Raw genomic sequence first — 21,449 nt, 5'->3', positions numbered from 1 at the left:
AGAGTCAGATACTTAATCAAATGAGCCAGTCAGGCATCCCTGTTTCTGTTTTTGTTTTTGTCAATCTGAGAATTTGAGGCAAGCTTTAAAAAATTAGAACTAATGCTACAATAAAAACAAATGCATGATTGGGTATGGGATATTTGTGGTTAGTGACAAATGTAATTAACTCAGCTCTGTGTACACATACACACAGACACACGCACTTTCACTCAGAAAAGAACAGAGTAGGGTGATATAAAAAGCAGAAATTTCTCTTTATTTTGTTGGAACTGAGAAAGATAACTGCTATAAGGGAGCAGTGTTCTGTCTGTTTTTGTTTTGTTTTTAATACCAAATTATAGATACATAAGAAAAGCACTAAAATGGCAACAAGAAAATATGATTATAAAATAAGGAATCAAGACATTCTCAGATGAAGGAAAGCTAAGCATTTATCATGAGCAGTTTTAATTTAAAAGAAGGACTAAAGAAGTTATTTAAATAGAAATAAATAACTTCAGTGTGTGTGTGTGTGTGTGTGTGTGTGTTTGAGTGTGAGCTGAAATTTTTATAACGGGATTTTTATGTAATAAGATTTACCTTTCCCATACCATATACGTTATGTACATTGACTTTTTGTTGTTAATGTTTAATTAGTATGTAGTGAATTCTGACATTAAAAGATTTATTTTTTTAAGATTTTATTTATTTGAGAGAGAGACAGAGGGAGACTATAAAGGGAGAGGGAGAGGGAGAAGCAGACTCCCCGCAGAGCAGGGAGCCCAATGGCGGATCAATCCCAGGACCCTGGCATAATGATCTGAGCTGAAGGCAGACACTTAACTGCCTGAGCCACCCAGGCACCCAAGTTTATATTTATTTCCTAGGATCTTTTCTAAAGGTTCTGTGATTTGTGACAAGTTTAAAAGGGACTTATTCAAAAAGTTATTCTAGCATTTTTTTCTTATTTCCTTTTTATCTGCAATTAGATGATTGATCTATCACAGTACTTTTTAAGGTAAAGTTTGAGTTTGAATTTCCCACCAAATGGTCACCTGCTTACCATAAGTCTTGCAGAGAATATCTATGTCCTTCAATTAAAAGCATCTTTAAAATAAATTATATCTTGGATGCCTAGGTGGCTCAGTCAGTCGGGCGTCTGCCTTCGGCTCAGGTCATGATCCCAGGGTCCCAGGATCGAGTCCTGTGTTGGGCTCCTTGCTCAGAGGGGAGCCTGCTTCTCCCTCTTCCTGCTCTGCCTGCGGATCCCCCTGCTCGTGCTCTCTCTCTCTGACAAATAAATAAATAAAGTCTTTAAAATAAAGTAGGTCTCATAAATGGGAATATTTGTCACACACACACAAGGTACCTTACTCTCTCATTTTATCCCTGCAGATCATTCTACGTTAACATACATAGTTCTACTTTATTAATACCTCATTTTATGGAGGTACCATATTTATTAATCAGTACCCTCTCGAGATTTATTTTAAGTGTATTGCTCTCAAAAATTATCTATATTAAATGAAGAATTTTGATGTAATATCACTCAATTTCATTGCAGGAAATACTTATTACTACTTTTAACGCCCCCCACCGCACCTCTCATGTTTCTCTGTGTGTGTGTGTTTGTGTGTGGGGGGAGGGCGTATTTCTTTTTGGTCTCACAGCCTATTCCTTTCCCACCATATTTGTATGTTTATTGGAATCTTTTCCTATCTTTCCTACATATTTTCTCTCTCTGGTATTATTTGTTCTGTTTCATGAGTCTTGAATTTCCAAGTTAAAGGCAGATTTCTATGACCGCTCATGCAAGAGTGAGCCCAAACCTGAATCAGAAGAACAAACTGGTGGAGGAAAGTGATTGCATTTCCTTTCCCAGCCCATCTTGGCCACTAGCACCAACCCCATGTCCCTTAAGATGCTACAGATTCCTTAATAATATTTATTCAAAGTGCTCTCAGTCATTTGGATTACTTGTCCATGCTTGGTCCCTCATTTTTCCAAGCTGGAGTACAATATACTACTGAGATTTTTAATATACACTTTAGGTTCCATATGCAGTATTCCTTTTTTACATAAGGAAATGGTATGCATTAAGTGTTAGCTTTTTCAATATGTTTGGTATTCTAAATTACCTTAAAAGAATTTTGACATTCATTTCATGAATTTGGCATAGTATCTAATTTCAGCCCTGATGCACTTTTCCTTCCTGTATTTGATTCATTTGTGCATTTCAGGCTATTTCTAAGACAGTGCTTTTGTTTTCTTGTATTTCAATGGCTTTCTTTCCTGAAAGTATTGTCAGACACATTTTCAATAGATAAAAATAATATTTACTATAGAAATCCCAATTTGGGTATTTCATAATCTTGTTTGATTTGTTGAAATAGCAAGTTAAACAGTGCATTTTTTTGATACCAAAACATCATAAGTCAGATTAAATTGGGAATCAAATAAAATCTTCTTGCTATTAACTACTTTAGTTCCACATTCAACCATATAAGAAAGAAAGAAAACAGCAAATGAAAATTATACTGGAAGTAAATTTTAGAGATATTTAGACTTTACACTATATATTGTCATATTCCACAGCCAAGAGACTCTTTTGAGGGGTACCTGGGTGGCTCAGTCATTGAGCATCTGCCTTTGGCTCAGGGCGAGATCCTGGGGTCCTGGGATCGAGCCCCGCATCGGGCTCCCTGCTCCACTGGGAGCCTGCTTCTTCCTCTCCCACTCCCCCTGCTTGTGTTCCCTCTCTCACTGGCTGTCTCTCTCTCTCTGTCAAATAAATAAATAAAACTTAAAAAAAAAGAGAGAGTGAGAGACTCCTTTGAGAGAGAAATCAAGACTTGGTGGTACAATGAGTTGGAGTTCGGGGCGTTTTGTGTCTATGTGGTTTTATTCTGGCATCATCTTTCTATAAGATATTGGTAAAGTCAGTAACACCATTGGGCTTGTTTCCATTTTTGAAAGTAAAATAACATTGTTGGACTAGATTTTTGCTACTCAGTGTTTGGTCCATGGACTATCAGCATCAGAATCACCTGGGGGTTTGTTAGAAATGGAGAAACTCAGGCCTCACACCAAACCTTTTGAGTTTAAATCTGCAATTTAACTAGGTGCCCAGGTTATTCACAGGCAGTTTTAGTTTTAGGAACAATATACCACATTAGTAGTTTTTATTCACAGCTACACAAAATTCGAGAAATTCTGTGAAGTTTAATAAGTCTTTGCATTGGGTAAGGTGAGGCTGTAATTGGTACCATGTTCTATTTCCACTCTTCGGATAGAACAATTTTATGATTATCTGTTTAACATATTCTGCTTCTCCAAGATCTTCTTTGAAGAAAGTACCCCACTACTTTAAAAACAGCAGTATAAAAAAGAAAACACATGATTCTGTGACAGAAATGCTATGATAAAAAGGATCTCAAATAATAACCTTCTATTCTTCTGGGAAGCTCAGAGATCACAGAACAACTTCTGGATCTAAGCTACACAACTCAGATAGAACACAACTACCAAAGAGATAATTGGCACATTGACTAGCCAATCTGGCAGTTTACTCTGGCTAGGCAGTCCACAATCAATATATCTCTGCTTTGTTACTCTCCCACTTCTGTATGTTTCCCGGCATGGCATTTTGAATGCAAGTTGAATGAATGTGGCATTGGGGTATAGGTTAATTGTCTAGATTGCCCTGGTTTACATCACTCCTGGCTTCCTTCTGTTTCTCTCAACACCCAGCCTGTTATTTTCTCATTTTCTGAAGTTCAATTAGTAAATTCTTCTTGGAAAGCACTTTATTATATTTAAATGGGGTACAGCAAAGTAATACAAATGATGATGAACAGAGGGAAAGGTATCAGCCTTAAGTGCAAAACTTAAGATCGAGAATTTTAAATGAATATTTGATTTTTTTCCTAAAAAGAAATTGCTTTGTATTTTCCATTAAGCCTGCTAATTAATTTAGTAAAAGATTCTTGTAAACCCTAGAGACAGAACTTTTGGCAGTCTAAAAACAATCCCTTTCTTCCCGTGGGAGATATAATTCAATTAGTTTATGTAATGCTTTCTAATAAATCATTCTATATATACCCAGCCGTAGGCCTAAGAGGGAAACATTTTGTTTCCATGTCTTTCCCTATGGAATTCTGCATTTAAATTCCAGGAAAATAACTGCAGTACCTGCACAAAGTCTTCTCAGTGCCCTTGGTTATCTTTAAGGAGTTTACATTTTCAGCAAAGGTGGAACAAATATCCAAATGGCATTCATTTATAAAAACATACATTTAACTGTATCACTGGGGTGAGTGTAAAAGATCACCATCTGGGTTCTAAAGCATGACTTGAGTTTTACAATCAAGGACACAATCCATTTCTTATTGAAAAGGATACTAATTAAACTCTCCGGTGATTTTGACAAATCCTTAATTTTTCATGTGATAAATGATATGAATACAATGGCTTCACATTAGCCTTTTCAGTGTGACTTTTTATTGTTATGTTAACATTTCTTAAAAGTCACTAAATGTTTATAAGCATAAATGTCAACCAATGATAGTTCTAAAAAATATCACTTTTCAGAGTAAAATGTAAAAAAAATGTCATGTTTGTATATGTTATTATCTTTGAAGATGTAGTAACTTAGATTCTAGAGTGCAAATGATTCATATTTCTGTATATTCATTAAGAAATTCTGTGTAGACAACATATTAAGAGTGTATAAAAATGGTTTACTAAGGATGTCATAAAATTCCATAAATTATTTATCAGAATTATAGGTGCAAATCTTTTCAGAGTTAACATTACCTTGAAAAATGATGTCATGCCTTGTTTAAAGCATCATGCTTTGTGTTTTCCAGAATATAAACACATATGTAATATCTAAAATATAAACTTAAGAAGCATATGGCATGATATGGTAAATATTAAATATACTAAAAACTCATTTTCTGTTCTAGCTGAATGAGTGCGATAGAGGCTGGCAAGGCCCTTGGCCTTCAGAGTATAAAGGGAAAGAAGATAACATTTACTGAACAGCTGTTATGTCCCAGGAACAGGGCTAATTACTTTTTATTCATTATTTTATTTAATTCTCATGGGAACCTGTGTGAATTGGATGAAATTATTGCCATTTTACACATAAATGCACCAACAATAAATAAAATACCATTTACTTAGTAAGTGGGTAAAAGTAGTATAAAAGCAGAAAAATATTCAAATGCTTTAAAAGTAATACACAGATATTATCTAGGTTCCTCTGACTCCACAAATCCCCTGTATTTCTGGGACTATAGGATGCAGAAATACTAGACACAGATTTGGACAAATGTATGGGGAAAAGTGGCTGAATAAAAAATTCTGATCGGATACACAATAAAACTCTGGACCAAGATGGTGACATATGAGGCACCTGAATTTCCTTCCTGCCATGGGTACACTGAATGTATAGAACAATGCACACAGCAGTTCCACTTGAGAGAAATCCAGAAACTACTACACATTAGGCAACTGAGAAAATACTCATATTGAAATGGGTCAGAAAGGCTGAGACACCCTCTCACCATAAATCCCACTCCTGCACAGTGCTATACAGTTAGAAAGAAATCCCTAACTTCCAGCTTCTCCCTGAGAAGTGATGGGTTTGGATCCCATGTCTAGCATCCCAAATTTTAAGAGTGTATAAATCTAGAGCTTTTATATGTATTCAAAGTTAGGATGTTAGCAGGGACATGCTATGCTATAAAATAGACAAAGTACAAAAATCAGTTGCATTTCTATACACCAATAATGAACTATTAGAGAAATTAAGAAAACAATCCAATTTGTAATAACACCAAAAAGAATAAAATACTTGGGAATCAATTTAATCAAGGAGGAATAGAAAGATCTGAACACTTAACACTATAAAACATTGATGCAAGACGATTAAAGAAGTGACCAAAAAAATGAAAGAAACAAAAGAAAAGATACTTCCTATTCTTGGATTGGAAGAATTAATATTATTAAAATGTCCATACTTCACAAAGGGATTTACAAATTTAATACCACACCTTATCAAAATTCCAAAGGCATTTTTCACAGAAATAGAAAAAAAATCCTAATACTTATATGGAACCACAAAGGACTCCAAACAGCCAAAGCAATCTTGAGAACGGAGAACGGAGCTGGAGGCATTACACTTCCTCGTTTTAAACTATATTCAAAGCTGTAGTAATCAAAACAGTGTGATTTGGCATAAAACAGAAACATAGATCAGTGGAACATAATAAAGAGCCCAGAAATAAATCTGTGCAAATAGGGTCAATTAATTTATGACAAAGGAACCAACAATGGACATGAGGAAAGGACAGGCTCTTCAATAAATGGTGTTGGACTGTATGGTGACTAACATAATAAATTTTTTTTTAAAAATAAAAAAATTAAAAAATGGTGTTGGGAAAACTGATAGCCACATGCAAAATAATGACTCTGGACTCCTTCCTTACATCATCACAAAACCAACTCAAAATGGATTAAAGACTTGAATATAAGATCTGAAACCTTAAAGCTCCTAGAAGAAGACATAGCTGGTAAGCTCCTTGGTATTTGATCTTAGTGATCATTTTTGGAGTTTGACACCAAAAGCAAATGCAAAGAAAGCAAGAAATTAACAAAAAGGTCTACATAAAACTTTAAAAGCTTCTGCATAGTAAGGAAACCATTAACAAAATGAAAGGCTACCTATGGAATGGGAGAAAAGATTCACAAACTATATATCTAATAAGGGATTAATATCCAAAATATATAAGGAACTCATGCAACTTAATAGCAAAACAAACAAACAAAAACCCCAAATAACCCAATTTAAAAACTGGACAGGAGGCTTGAATAGACATTTCTCCAGTGAAGCTATACAAATGGCCAACAGATATATGGAAACGCACTGAACATCACTAATCATCAGGGAAATGTAAATCAAAGCCACAGTGAGATATTGTCCTACACCTGTTAGGATGTCAATTAGCAAAAACACAAGAGATAACAGATGTTGGCAAGGATGTGGAAAAAAGGGAACCAAGTGTACAGTGATGATGGCAATATAAACTGCTAATCAGTATGGAAAACACTATGGAGATTCCTCAAGAAATTAAAAATAAAACTACCAAACGACCTAGTAATCACAATTCTGATTAAATTGTCAAAGGAAATTAAACCATTACCTTCAAGAGATATCTGTAGTTCCATGTTTACTGCAGCATTATTCACAATAGCCAAGGTATGGAAACAACCTGTGTTCATCAGTCGACGGTTGGATAAAGAAAATGTGGCATCTGTATACACAAGGGAATATTGTTCAGCCTTAAAAAGGAAGGAAATCCTGCCGTTTGTGACAACATTGATAAACTTGGAGTGCAGTATACTAAGGCAAATAAGCCAGGCTAAAAACAAATACTGTATTGAATGGTATCACTTTTATGTGGAATCTTTAAAAAAAAATTGTTGAACTTGTAGAGACAGAATAGAATGGTTGATTGTCAGGGGTCAGGGGATGGGAGAAATAGAGAAAGGCTGGGAAATCATACAAACTTTTAGTTATTAGATGTAGAAATTCTGGGAATGTAATACATAACATGGTGACTATATTAATAACACTGTATTCTATAACTATAATTTGCTAAGAGAGTAGAACTGAAGTGGTCTTACTCCCTCCACTCTAATAAGAAAAAAGGTAAATATGTCAGGTGATAGGTGTATGAATTAACTCAGTGGTGGAGATCTTTTCACAATGTACATGTGTATCAAATCACCATTCTGTATAGTTTAAATGTAGTGCAGAGGTTTTCTTTTGTCAGTCATACCTCAATAAATCTGAAAAGGGAATATGCATATTAAAATAATTTTGGTGAAAAAAAGATTATGAGTAGAATAAAAAGGGAGATTAAATCAGATATTAAAGATGCCTGGTTTTTAAGAGGGATATAAGTCAATTGTGAATTGTCTGTTCTAAGTATGTGTTCAAACTCAGGATTCCTTCAAGAGATAGTAAAAACACTACTAATATTACCCTAGAACAACAGAATTAATCTGGGGCTATTCCAGGCAAACTGGAATGTATACTCAGGGTCAGTGAATTCCTGATATTATATACATAGGATTTCAGTTAGCACCATTACTAGGGTGTTTAGGGGGGGTAGGTGTTCACTGCCATGGTACATGTTTTACTAAAGTTTAAGTTTTTTTTTTTTTTTTCTGAAAAATTAACAGTGGGACATTTGACAGAGTATCCTTGTCGTGTTCCTGATCTTAAGGGAAAGGCTTCCAGCTTTGCCCCATTGAGAATGATATTTGCTGTAGGCTTTTCATAGATGGTTTTTATGAACTTGAGGAATGTACCCTCTATCCCTATACTCTGAAGGGTTTTAATCAGGAAAGGATGCTGTATTTTGTCAAATGCTTTTTCTGCATCTATTGAGAGAATCATATGATTTTTGGCTTTTTCCTTGTTGATATAATCTATCACACTAATAGATTTGCGAGTGTTGAACCACTCTTGCATCCCAGGGATGAATCCCACTTGGTCATGATGGATAATCCTTTTAATGTACTGTTGGATCCTATTAGCAAGGATCTTGTTGAGAATTTTGGCGTCCATATTCATTAGGGAAATCGGTCTGTAATTCTCCTTTTTGTTGGGGTCTTTGTCTGGTTTGGGGATCAAGGTAATATTGGCCTCATAGAATGAGTGTGGTAGCTTTCCTTCTGTTTCTATTTTTTGAAATAGCTTTAGGAGAATAGGTATTATTTCTTCTTTGAATGTTTGTTAGAATTCCCCAGGGAATCCATCAGGCCCTGGCATTTTGTTTTTTGGAAGGTTTTTAATCACTGTTTCAATCTCTTCATAATTAATTGGTCTGTTTAAAAAATCAGTTTCCTCCTGTTTCAGTCTTGGTAGTTTATAGGTTTCCAGGAAGGCCTCCATCTCTTCCAGATTGCTTAATTTATTGACATAAAGCTGTTGATAAAAGTTTCTAATAATCCTTCCTATTTCATTGGTGTTGGTTGTGACCTCTCCTTTTTCATTCATAATTTTATTAATTTGGGTCCTTTCTCTATTCTTTTGGATAAGTCTTGCTAGTGGTCTATTTTATTTATTCTTTCAAAGAACCAGCTTCTAGTTCTGTTGATCTGCTCTACTGTGCTCCTGGTTTCTAATTAATTGATCTTTGCTCTAATCTTGATCAACTGCTTTCTTGTGCATGGATTAGGCCTGTTCTTCTGTTGCTGTTCCAGCTTCTTGAGGTGAGAATATAAAAACTGTGTTGTAGATTTTTCTGTTCTTTTGAGTGAGGCTTGGATGGCTATGTATTTTCCCCTTAGGACTGCCTTTGCAGTGTTCCATAGGTTTTGGACCGTTGTGTTTTCATTGTCGTTGGTCTCCATAAATTGTTTGAATTGATTTTTGATTTCCTGGTTTATCAAATCATTCCTGAGCAGGATGGTTCTTAGTCTCCAAGTGTTTGAGTTTCTTCCAAATTTTTCCTTGTGGTTGAGTTCCAATTTCAAAGCATTGTGGTCTGAGAATATGCAGGGAATAATTTCAGTCTTTTGGTATCGGTTGAGACCTGTTTTGTGACCCAGAGCATGGTCTATTCTTGAGAATATTCCATGGGCATTGTTCAGGGGTGTAGTGTTCTATATATATCTATGAGGTCCATCTGGTCTAGTATGGTATTCAAAGCTCTTGTTTCTTTGTTGATTTTCTGCTTAGGTGATCTATCTATTGCTGATAGTGGAGTGTTGAGGTCCCCTACTATTAACGTAATATTATATATATGTCTCTTTATTCTGGTTAAGAGTTGGCTTGTGTATCTTGCTGCTCCCCTGTTGGGGGCATAGATATTTATAATTGTCATATCCACTTGTTGGATACATCCTTTAAGAATAATATAGTGCCCTTCTGTGTCTCTAACTATAGTCTTTAGTTTAAAATCCAATCTGTCTGATATGAGAATTGCTACCCCAGCTTTCTTTTGAGGTCCATTGGCATGAAAGATGGTATTCCATCCCTTTACTTTCAGTCTGAATGTATCTTTAGGTTCAAAATGAGTGTCTTGTAGACAGCAAATGGATGGGTCATGTCTTTTTATCCAATCTGCAACCCTGTGGTGTTTTATGGGAGCATTTAGGCCATTTACATTGCGACTGATTATTGAGAGAGATGATTTTAATGATGCCATGTTGCCTGTAAAGTCTTTGTTTCTATAGATTGTGACTTTCTGTTCTGTATCACTCTTGGGGCCTTTTTACTTTTATAGAACCCCCCTTAATATCTCCTGTAGGGTTGGTTTCGTGGTCACGAAATTGGTGAGTGACTAGCAATTCTGGAAAGTCTTTATCTCTCCATCAATTCTGAATGACAGCCTTGCTGGATAAAGGATCCTTGGCTGCATGTTTTTCTCTGAAAGAGCTTTAAAAATGCCCTCCCAACCCTTTCTCTCATTCCAGGTCTGTGTAGACAGGTCTGACGTAATTCTGATACCTTTGCCTTCGTACGTGAGAAATTTCTTTGCCCTGGCCGCTTTCAATACTGTATCCTTGGATCTAATATTTGTGAATTGCACTATGATGTGACATGGCATAGGTTTGTCCTGGTTGAGCTTTGGAGGGGTCCTCTCTGCCTCTTGGACAGGAATGCTTGTTTCCTTTGCTAGATTAGGGAAGTTTTCAGCTACAATTTGTTCAAATATCTCTTCTACACCTCTGTTTTTCTCCACCCCCGCGGGGATGCCGATGATTTTGACATTAGAACATTTCATTGAGTCAGTAATCTCCCGTAACCTACATTCTTGAGATTGGATTTTTTTTGATCCAAGTTTCTGTCTTAGCTTTCTCTTCTACTAACGCATCTTCCAATTCGCCAATTCGTTCTGCCTCATTCACCATGGCCGTCAGAGCATGTAGTTTTGACTGCATTTGATTCACAGTATTTTTAATTTCTGCCAGATTCACTCTAATTTCCGCCCTTAGGGATTCTATATTCTTGTTAATATTTTCATTAATATTTTTTTCAAGTCTACACATCACCTTGACCAATGTTACTCTGAACTCCATTTCTGATAATTTGGTTATATCCATATCTACCAGTTCTGTGTCAGAGGCCACAGACTCATTGTCTTTTCTTTGCGGGGGGGGGGGGGGGGGATTTCTCCTACTAGTCATTCCGATGAGGAGAGGTTGCAGGGTTGCTCAGAGCCCAAATTATTGACCGGGACCCAGGCAGTGTGCACTTGTTTTATAGGGACCTTAGGGATGTGGGCTTCTTGATTTTTCAGCCTGCCTTCTGGGGGAGGGGCCTGCCACGCCGATACTCAGGCAACCCTGTTTGGGTAGAGTCTTCCTGTCCCCTGCGAGGGGGGATGGGGATGGGCACCCTGTGAGCTGATATTTCCAGGCTTTTGTTCTCTGGCGGCTTTCCCTGGTGGTTTGCTGTGCCTCTTCTGAGAGTCAGAGCAACAGTAGCCGAATCCCAGCCTCTGTCTCAGAACAGAGGGATCGCAGACTGCTCTCCACTGGGGTCTTCTGGCCACTTTAACTCTGTTTCTGTTGGTGCTGCTTAACCCTGCAGCAACCCGGGATGTGCACTCCACAGCCGGTGTCCCAGCTCTCACTTCCAGGGCCGGCGCATCTCTGGCCTTTGTGTTTCTTTTTCTTTTCTTTTTTTTTTTTTTTAAGATTTTATTTATTTATCTGACAGAGATAAAGACAGCCAGCAAGAGAGGGAACACAAGCAGGGGGAGTGGGAGAGGAAGAAGCAGGCTCATAGCGGAGGAGCCTGTTGTGGGGCTCGATCCCATAACGCCGGGATCACGCCCTGAGCTGAAGGCAGACGCCTAACCGCTGTGCCACCCAGGCGCCCCTGTCCTTTGTGTTTCTAACACCGCCAGCCACCAGCCTCCCCTGCGCGTTCCAGAGCTCCGGCCCTTAGACGGGTTGGGTGCGATCCCCGGCTCAGGGTCTCAGTCCGCTCTCTTGCGGGTGCCTTCCGCGAGTCCGCCCACTCCCCCGTGCAGGTGGCTGCTGCTTCCGGCGAGCGAACACAGAGGCTCCCTCCCCCTTCCGTTTATCTTCCGATATCTGTGCGCGGTTTCACGGCTCCCCGCTTCGTACCTCAATACTCAGCGCTGGAAATGTTCATTTGTAGAGATCCAGATGTATCTTCCTGCGTCTCAGGCTGATTCCGTGGGTGTTCAGGATGGTCTGGTACCTATCCAGCTCCACTCAGGGGACCGGCTGAAAAAGGAGACCCCTACTCCTCCTCCATCTTAACTCGCCAATAGTGATTCTCTGTTTCTTATTTATAACTGCACATCAGTTCCTTGCATTAATGAAGACTTCTGTCAGAAATCAGTCTGTGGCTTTACTTGCATTTGCCCAAGTGGATACACTGGTGCATATTATGAAGTAAATATTGATAGTCGTGCTGAGCCTGAATGGAATTCGGTCCCCTGTCTTAATGGAGGGATTTCTGTTGATGGACCTGGACACATGTTTTACTGCAGGTCAGTATTTACCCACAATTAACCAAATATATATTTCAGAAAGCATATAAACATCCTAGTAGTGATGCACTCTGAAACATAGATACTAAGTTTTTAAGTGAGTTTTCATCTTAAAAAAATGAAATCACAAATTTTAAGTCAACATTTCTAAGAAAGCATTATTTATATGTTTTTCCAAATACCATATATTCATATAAACCCAATGTTGGACTTACAAATTTAATCATCTCTCATTTTATAATTGTATCGTATCACCTATCCTTCCCAAAATTGGATTCTTATTCTTTTTTCTTAAATATTACACCACATGAATGACACATAGATAGTTCATATTTATAATACACTTCTTATAGAGACTCATTAGTCTTCCTGCTGTACTTATGATTTTAAGAACTTAACAACTGAGAAAATTTTCATTTGCTAAGATTTATAAAAATAATCTGTATTACTGTATTTTCGAACAAACTACTATTTAAGGTATCTTCTAAAAATTCTTAGGAGATGAATTTTCATTACCTTTGTTCTTTATGATTATATAATATATAATTGGTTGGTCATTTGAGCATGTAGCCAATACCTGTTCAGTTTGTAAAATATTAATTGAAACCACATATTTAAAAAAATAGTTTACCTCTTCTATTTCAGTCTGATTTTTAAGAGCCTGATATTAAGTTAAAATCTGTGAACAACTGTGTTTCTTCTAAATAGCCTAAATTATTGAAAGGTTGAAATATCATGTGTATTTTGGTGCATATTTAGTGGTAAAGTATTTATATTATTTCTATATTTTGTCAATTATCATTATTATTAATTATTATTTCTTTTTAAAATTATTAATATATTCTGCATTACATTTAATATTACCACCACCATATTTTCTTTGTTCAATACCTACAGTGTGTTTTTGTCCTCTTATTTATTTTGATCAATGCAGTATCATTTTATTTGGAGCGTATCTCTACTAAGGCACACATAGATGATAATTTCACGTAAACCCAAGATTATTATTGTTTCATTTAACATATGTAGACAGTGTTAACTTATTATTATGACACAGTTATTCTTTATTACATATTGCCTAACATGCCATTTTTATTTGGTGTGTGTGTGTGTGTGTGTGTGTGTGTGTGTGTGTATTTTGTATTTTTAAGCTTGAATTTTGCTTATTTTACTCTGGTGGTTTGATAAAGTATAGAAAGTAAACACATTTCTAATATCAACTATAATTACGTAAAATATCATAAAAATGACCACTTGACCACTGCAAGGACCCTCTGGGTTATAACCTAATCAGTGCCTGGATGAAGTCAGCAAAAGTAAGCTGAATGTTTATTTCCAATATGATGTTATAAATCAAGGTTCCATTCGTGGAAACCCATTCTGTTCAATAAAAAAAAAGAAAAATAGAAATAAGTGAACCTAAAACTAAAATATGTGTTTTTACAACCTTGTTAATTCAAGAACTATAAAAGCTACTCTATAAATCTTCCTTTTAGGGGATGTAGTCATGGGCTAGCTAGGCTGACCTTTCTTAAAGCATGAAGTCAAAAGAATTTAGACTGAAGAGGCTTCCCTCTTTTCCTGGCTCATCTCCCAGGGACAAGCATAGGCAACCATTACAGCTACAAGGTTATTCAAACGTCATTTAAATAAGAGTTGTCTGTTTTAAAATTTTTCACTGTTGATTCAATATTCCTGAAAGCTCCTGAAAATCTGTGAATGGTAAATTTAAATGCCTTATAAGTTACAGTTTCTAAGGGACTTGCACAGTGACTGTGAGTAGCCATTAGTGTTGGTGCCAAGTTAGCACTATCCTCAAACCGTTTATTTACAAAAACAAACACTTCATGGGATGGAAAGTTTTGCAAGTTAAATCATATATTTGTGTGTGGGTTAAAGATTAACCTGTGGTAAACTTATTTAAACCATAATAAAATAATCATTTTTCTTTATGTAAAAAATTGTATGAAACCTGGGGCACCTGGGTGGCACAGTTGGATAAGTGTCCGACTCTTGGTTTCTGTTCAGGTCATGATCTCAGGGACCTGGGAAAGAGCCCTTGTCAGGCTCCATGCTCAGTGGGGAGTCTGCTTGAGATTCTCTCTCTCCCTCTCCCTCTGTCCCTCCTGCTTGTACTGTCTCTGTCTCTAAAATAAATAAAAAATATATTTTTTAAAAATTGTACAAAACTACTTATTTCTCACCCTTTTTAATCTGGTTTTATAAAATTTTTCTTTGGGAGAATATTATTTACTTTCTCTTACTTTTCAGTGCATATGGACTTTTTAAGTAGCTGGGTTTTTTTGGTGTTTTTTTTTTTTTTTATTGTAAATATAATGCCCACTTAGCAAACCATGTTATTTTCTGTTTCCAAAGTAATTTATTTGAAGAATTCATTTTTCTTCTAGTGCCAATAACTTGGCTTACTTTTTGTTACAGAACTTTTTAAGTTGACTCAGAGTCTCAGTTACTAACATTTTTATGCCTGTTTTATTGATCTTTATTGCTGTTTACCCAGATATCTCATATGACTCTTTTATATCCCTATTCTTTGACCAGATTCTTCTTTATTGAATTATTTCTGTGTCTACAAGACTGTTTTAAGTAATAGGCCTGCCCAGTTAAAGCAGTAGAGTAGAAGCATGTATTAATGCAGAGGCATAATTGAGAACCTACTTTAACTATGTGTGGTATGGTGGTTTAAATCCAGGGTGAAATTGATGAGCATATATGGACCCATTGAAATATTTCCACATTACTCTGCAGACATTGAATGTCGGGCTTCTCTAGGTCTGAGTTGTGTCAGATTTGTACTTCGGTCATTGCAGATTTTTTTCATGAAGATGTCTGATTCATTTAGATTACTTTATAACTAGAACAATGTTACATTTTAAGAACAGCTAGGTATTGGGGTGCCTGGCTGATTCAGTTGGTAGAGCATGCAACCCTTGATCTTGGGGTTGTAAATTTGAGCCCCATGTTGGGTGTAGAGAATACTTTAAAATAAAATCTTAAAAAATAAAGAAACGCCAGTATTCATTTTTAATCTTCTTGACATTAACTAAATTTTGAAAGGAATGGGTAGTCCTTAAATTTAAAAAAAAAAAATGAAAGAAAAAAGAAAGGACGTACTGAAGTCTGACCTTTTAGAATATGATCCTTGAAGATGGTAAAATGAATAAGCCAGTGATATGTAGCTAGTTTCCTCATTACTATGGACAAATACCTAGGTAATATTGCTTTGAATACTGACATAAATTAAATCAGTTAACCATTTCAAGCAAAATAAGCTAGAATTAGTTTTAGATAAAAAATAACTGGGCTATTAGGTTCCAAGGAACATAATGTTTAAGTAATTCAATCATACTTTAAAGACAATTTTATAATCATGCTTTGGATCATTTCTGGAGACGTGACAGGACATTTCAAATACTTAAATTTATTTTTGGTAATATATGTGTTCAGCAACTCAAACTCTTGAGTGAGTTCATTTATATTGCCCAGTGAAGATGTATTAAATTAATAACATGAATGTTGAAAATAAAAAATATGGTCAATAATTGATAAGATTTTTTAAAATCTTTGTCATTATTTCTTATTTAAAATAAATGAAAATAACCTTTTATTCAGAAAATATAATAATTTATTATTGTATTTTTAGTCCTAAACTCAAATGGATGTTTCTTACTAACACATTGAATTTTAGGGCTGCAGTTCTTTCTAATACATTGAATTTTAGGGCTGCCGAAAATTATAGAGATTGCCTCTGGTAATCTAGTTAGTACATAGATGAAGGATCAAAAGCATAGGAGTTTTGTACTATCAATTGCATTCAAAGTCATGATCAGTGGAAAAGTCAATTTTAGAATACAGTGAGATTTTTTAAAAATCTTTATTAGAGTACTAATGCAAAAAATATATACATATAGTAAAAAAAGAAAAAAGTGTATATAGTCAGATGACATGACTATTCTGTAGATACAGTTAAACATCTCTTTTGTAGTTTATATCCTGGTACAAAGTTTAAAGACATTAATGACTTTGTTCAGTTTAATAATGGCTGCTTTCAGAAGTCCATAAGTATTATTAACCATGTGTAACAGTTTAATAGCATTTTAATGTGTGCAAGTTTTATTAAACCATAAAAACTATGTTGAAATTACACTAAAATCCAAATTAGAATCACACAGCAGAGGGCTATAGAAATAAGTAAAAACATTATACATAACTTCTTTCTCTGGCACCATGTAGATTATAAAGAATATAGCAAATAATTTATAAAACAAAGCACTGAGACAAAAAGATACTTGTTTTTGTTTTTAATATGTGAAATCCTGTTCCAGACAATTTTTTCCTTGGTGTTCTCTGCTTTTGGCTTTGCAGAGTCCCTTTCCATCTGCCACAACTTTCCCACTGTCCAGTTGGAAATGTCCCCTCACTTTGATATTTCCTCCAAACTCAACTCTTCTTGGTCATTGCCTCTATAGTCTTGAAGTGTTTTATATTCTTGCCCTTCTCATTCACCTAAGCTTCATTACACTTTCTGCCATGAACTGAGTGTAGTTAGTTCACACTACTATATGTATTATATTTAAAAAGAGGTAAAAAATATTTGATTACTCACACTGGTATTTTTCCTTTTAAAATAATACTCAACAAAATCAGGAAAAGCTAATAAATTTTTAATTATAAGATCTCAGCAACCATAACATATTGTTAAATCAAATATCTGAGATAAGTAAGCCTTCCTGAATCCCCTCATATCATAAGTAAGGAAAGATAGATGCTATTTTTTTCTGTGCTTGGATAGAAAAATCAGAGGTGGTACATAACTTATGAAGTATACAGGGAAAGGGTACTGATCTATATAACTTATTTTCAGCAATCATCAATCACCTTTGCTGCAAGATAATTCATTTTATAAGTTGGAGTAAAACGTCTGTATTTTAACAGCCACACTTAGGTGGCTTTCCATTACATATAGATTATGTTTTCAGAAATATCAGATGGACTATGTAATCCTCTAACAACTTTTTATTTTGTTTACTCTCTCCAAAAAGTAAACCTTTGACCAAGAATCAAAAATTAAATTTATAAATAATGCTATGATGAACACAGTGTTGCATATATCTTCTTGAATTAATGTTTCTGTTTCCTTCGGTAGATACCCAGTAGTAGAATTACTGGATCATGTGGTATTTCTGTTTTTACTTTTCTGAGGAACCTCCATACTATCTTCCACAGTGGCTACACCAGTTTGCATTAACACCAACAGTGCACAAGGGTTCCTTTTCTCTACATCCTTGCCAACACTTGTTATTTCTTGTCATTTTGATTCTAGCCATTCTGACAGGTGTGAGATGACATCTTGTTTGTGGTTTTGATTTGCATTTCCCTCATGATTAGTGATGTTGAGCATCTTTTCATGTATCTGTTGTCCATTTGTATGTCTTTGGAAAAAATGTCTATTCATGTCCTCGGCACATTTTTTTAATTGGATTGCTTGTGGGTTCTTTGGTGTTTTGCTGTATAAGTTCTTTATATATTTTGGATATTAACCCTTTATTGGATATATCATTTGCAAATATCTTCTCCCGTTCAGTAAGTTGCCTTGTCATTTGTTGAAGGTTTCCTTTGCTATGCAAAAGCTTTTGATGTAGTCTCAATAGTTTAATATGCTTTTGTTACCCTTGCCTGAGGAGACATATCTAGAAAAATGTTTCTATGGCTAATGTCAAAGAAATTACTGCCTATGTTTTCCTCTGGGAGTTTTATGGCTTCAGGTCTCATATTTAGTTATTTAATCCATTTTGATTTTGTGTATATCGTATAAGAAAATGGTCCCATTTCATTATTTTTGCATGTAGCTGTCCAGTTTTCCCAGTACCATTTGTTGAAGTAACTGTCTCTTCCCCATTATATATTATTGACACCTTTGTTGTAGATTAATTAACCTTATAAGCATGGTTTGTATGTGGGGTCTCTATTCTGTCCCATTATCTATGTGCCTGTTTTTGTGCCAGTACTATACTGTTTTGATCGCGACAGCTTAGTACTATATCTTAAAATCTGGCATTGTGATTATCTCCAGTTTTGTTCTTGTTTTTCAAGATTGCTTTGGCTATTCAGGGTCTTTTATGGTTCCATACAAATTTTAGTGTTATTTTTTCTAGTTCTGTGGAAAAAGTTATTCATATTTTCATGTGGATTGCATTAAATCTGTAGATCGACAGATCTAGTTGGTTGGTGTTGACTTTAGCCTGGAAATTGCTTGCCTTTTACAGGAGCGTATAGATTGAAATTATTTCAAAGCACAGAAAGATGGGAATAAACAAACGAAAGTGCTTATATAGTTAGTAAACACTCTTGGATAGTCTCTAGAGCTCATCATTTTTCATGTTACCTCTCCTCACTGACCTGTGCTAAGAGTTGTCTGCAGAATTGTTCAACATAGGCCAGGGCCAAGAAAGTGGGGATGTGGATACATTTCATCTTCATTACTAAGTTAAAACTCTTGGATCTTTATTCTGTTTTTCTCAAGTGACTGCACAATATTTGGTTTTGAGATTTATTTCCATTCCTCTTTCAAGAATTAAATAATTGATAACTGTTTCCTCCAAAAAATATTAACAATATTTCTTCTAATGCATGAGCAGGGGATATTTTTCCATTTGCTTTAACCACTGTGTTTTTAACATGAATTACAGATTTTCAAAACATCAATAAATTAAATCACTCTGAAATATAATTTTACTAAATCAACATCATAATACTAAGGTAGAATTATATTAATATTTGCATATTTTCAACCTTTTCATAACCTTTGAAATTGACTGAATATATTGCATGTACTTTCTTCTCTGTTTAGTGCTATTGTGATATACATGTTCATCATCATTCCTTATGTAAATAAGTAAAAATATATGATCAGTGGTGAGCATTTATATTCTAGTTTGCCTTTCAAAATATCTGACAATAATTAATGACCAAATCATTATTTTTTAAAAGATAAATTTGTATTTTTTAGACACAAAGCAATGTCAAACACACCAAATATGACAGTAAATCCCCCCAAAAATGTTTATGTGTTAAAAAGAAAATTTATATTAGTGACAGAGAAACCCTCTTTATTCAATATGATGGATTCGACTCTATAAAACACACATAAAGATTTCTGTATTTCACAATATTAAGTTTTATATAGATTTTTATTCCTCTTGAGGACATAGTTAAGGTCATTTTAGTTTAGTTTACCACATGTAGAAAATAAAATAAGAACATTACTCATTACTCATATAATTATACTGAAAGTTGGTGATTGCTATATCTTTCAGGCAAATATTTAATTTCAAAAGATTAGAATTGAGAAAGACATGGATTTCATGATAATGCTAATTATCATGAAATTTAATTCAGCAAGTAATTCTTGAAATACTACTGTATAAAACAATATCCTTGAGGTTTGAATCTCAAAGTTTCACATGATTTCATTCATAAGTGGAATTTTAAAAACAAAACAAAACAAACAAAAGAAGATGCAAACAAAAAACAGACTCTTAAATATGGAAAATAAGTTGGCAGTTGCCCAAGGGGAGGTGGGTGGGGATGGGTGAAATAGGTAAAGGGGATTAAGAGTACACTTATCTTGATGATCACTGAGAAATATATAGAATTGTTGAATAATTACATTGTACACCTGGAACTAATATAACACCGTATGTTAATTATACTTCAATAGAAAATAAAACAAAATATAAAAAAGAATACATTTTTTCAGTGTATGCATCATTTAGCAATTACTTTTAGAATGATGTGATTTTTAACTTCTGTTTATCAGCAGTTACAATAACAGTTTAATACTCTTTTTTTTCAAAAGTATATTTGTTTATTTTAAGGTTTAGTGAGTTCCTGTTTTGGTAACTAGCTGTATGGAAATCTGTCAAATGCAAATTTTAAGCAAATATGTCGTTATTCAAAAAGTTACTTACTATTTTATTTTCCTGTTGTTAATGTAGTGAATTTATAGGATTACCTAATATGTAACAGTGCTTATGCAAAAGGTTGACCAGGAATCCTAAGGATTAAATAAAGGGTAAGGTTAAACTTTGAAATAAAACTAAAATGCTTGCTGGGGGGGGGGGGGAGAGAAAGAAAAAAGAACAAAATTTCTGATTATATTTTACATTATACTTATACAGATATTTTAACAATGAAGAAAAAAATTAAAGCTGGAAATGTTTCCTCTTGGCTATTATAGTATTTGTGGTTTGCTGCAATGGTTTAAAAGAGTTTTCAGGAAGTTCCGTCTCTTCCACAATAAAAGCCAGTGTCAGAATTTGATCTCTGCCTACCTGATTGGACAGAATTAAACTTTAATGCCATGCTCTGCAGTCTAGTTTGACAGTACTTTTTCATCAAAGACATTGGGCAGTAAAGAAAGAAAAAAAAATTGCTCATACTTCTTATTGTCAGTGGAATTACTGTATCTCTACAGGTCAGGGCATCAGTACATTTACAGCATACTTTAGTTCCTTAGCAATACCTTTTGTAGACCAATTTATATGGCTGAAAAGTCTTCTTGCCTTCCAAATTTAATAGGATGATTTTTCCTCGCCCATAAAAGTTTTCCAAGCTTCTCTCAAATATTTTAGGTCTGGAAGAACTATAAACCTAATAATGAGATTTTTGAAGATTATCTTACAAGTAGTTTAAATTGAATTATCAGTGCAACTATTTGTGTAAGAGAGAGAGAGACAGAAACAGAGAGTGTGTGTGTATGTGTGTGTACGTGTGTGTGTGAGAGAGAGAATACAGAATGAGAGAGAATTATTAATATCTCCCAGTACTTTAGACATAGAAAGGCATTCACTTTGCTTTTATATATATTGATCACATATATTCAGAATAGCATTATATTGT

General features: G+C 34.9%; 1 protein-coding gene across 1 annotated transcript in view; it reads left to right on the top strand.

Moving 5' to 3' along the window:
- Nucleotides 1-21,449, top strand: part of EYS (eyes shut homolog) — a 1,472,707-nt gene that overhangs the window by 550,804 nt on the left and 900,454 nt on the right. Inside the window, 1 exon segment of the mRNA XM_044387239.3 lies at nt 12,332-12,530. Coding sequence (XP_044243174.2) covers nt 12,332-12,530 — 199 coding nt within the window.

Source organism: Ursus arctos, unplaced genomic scaffold (genome assembly GCF_023065955.2).
Source record: "Ursus arctos isolate Adak ecotype North America unplaced genomic scaffold, UrsArc2.0 scaffold_29, whole genome shotgun sequence".
NCBI lineage: Eukaryota > Metazoa > Chordata > Mammalia > Carnivora > Ursidae > Ursus > Ursus arctos.
This window is presented reverse-complemented; position numbering and strand designations above follow the sequence as displayed.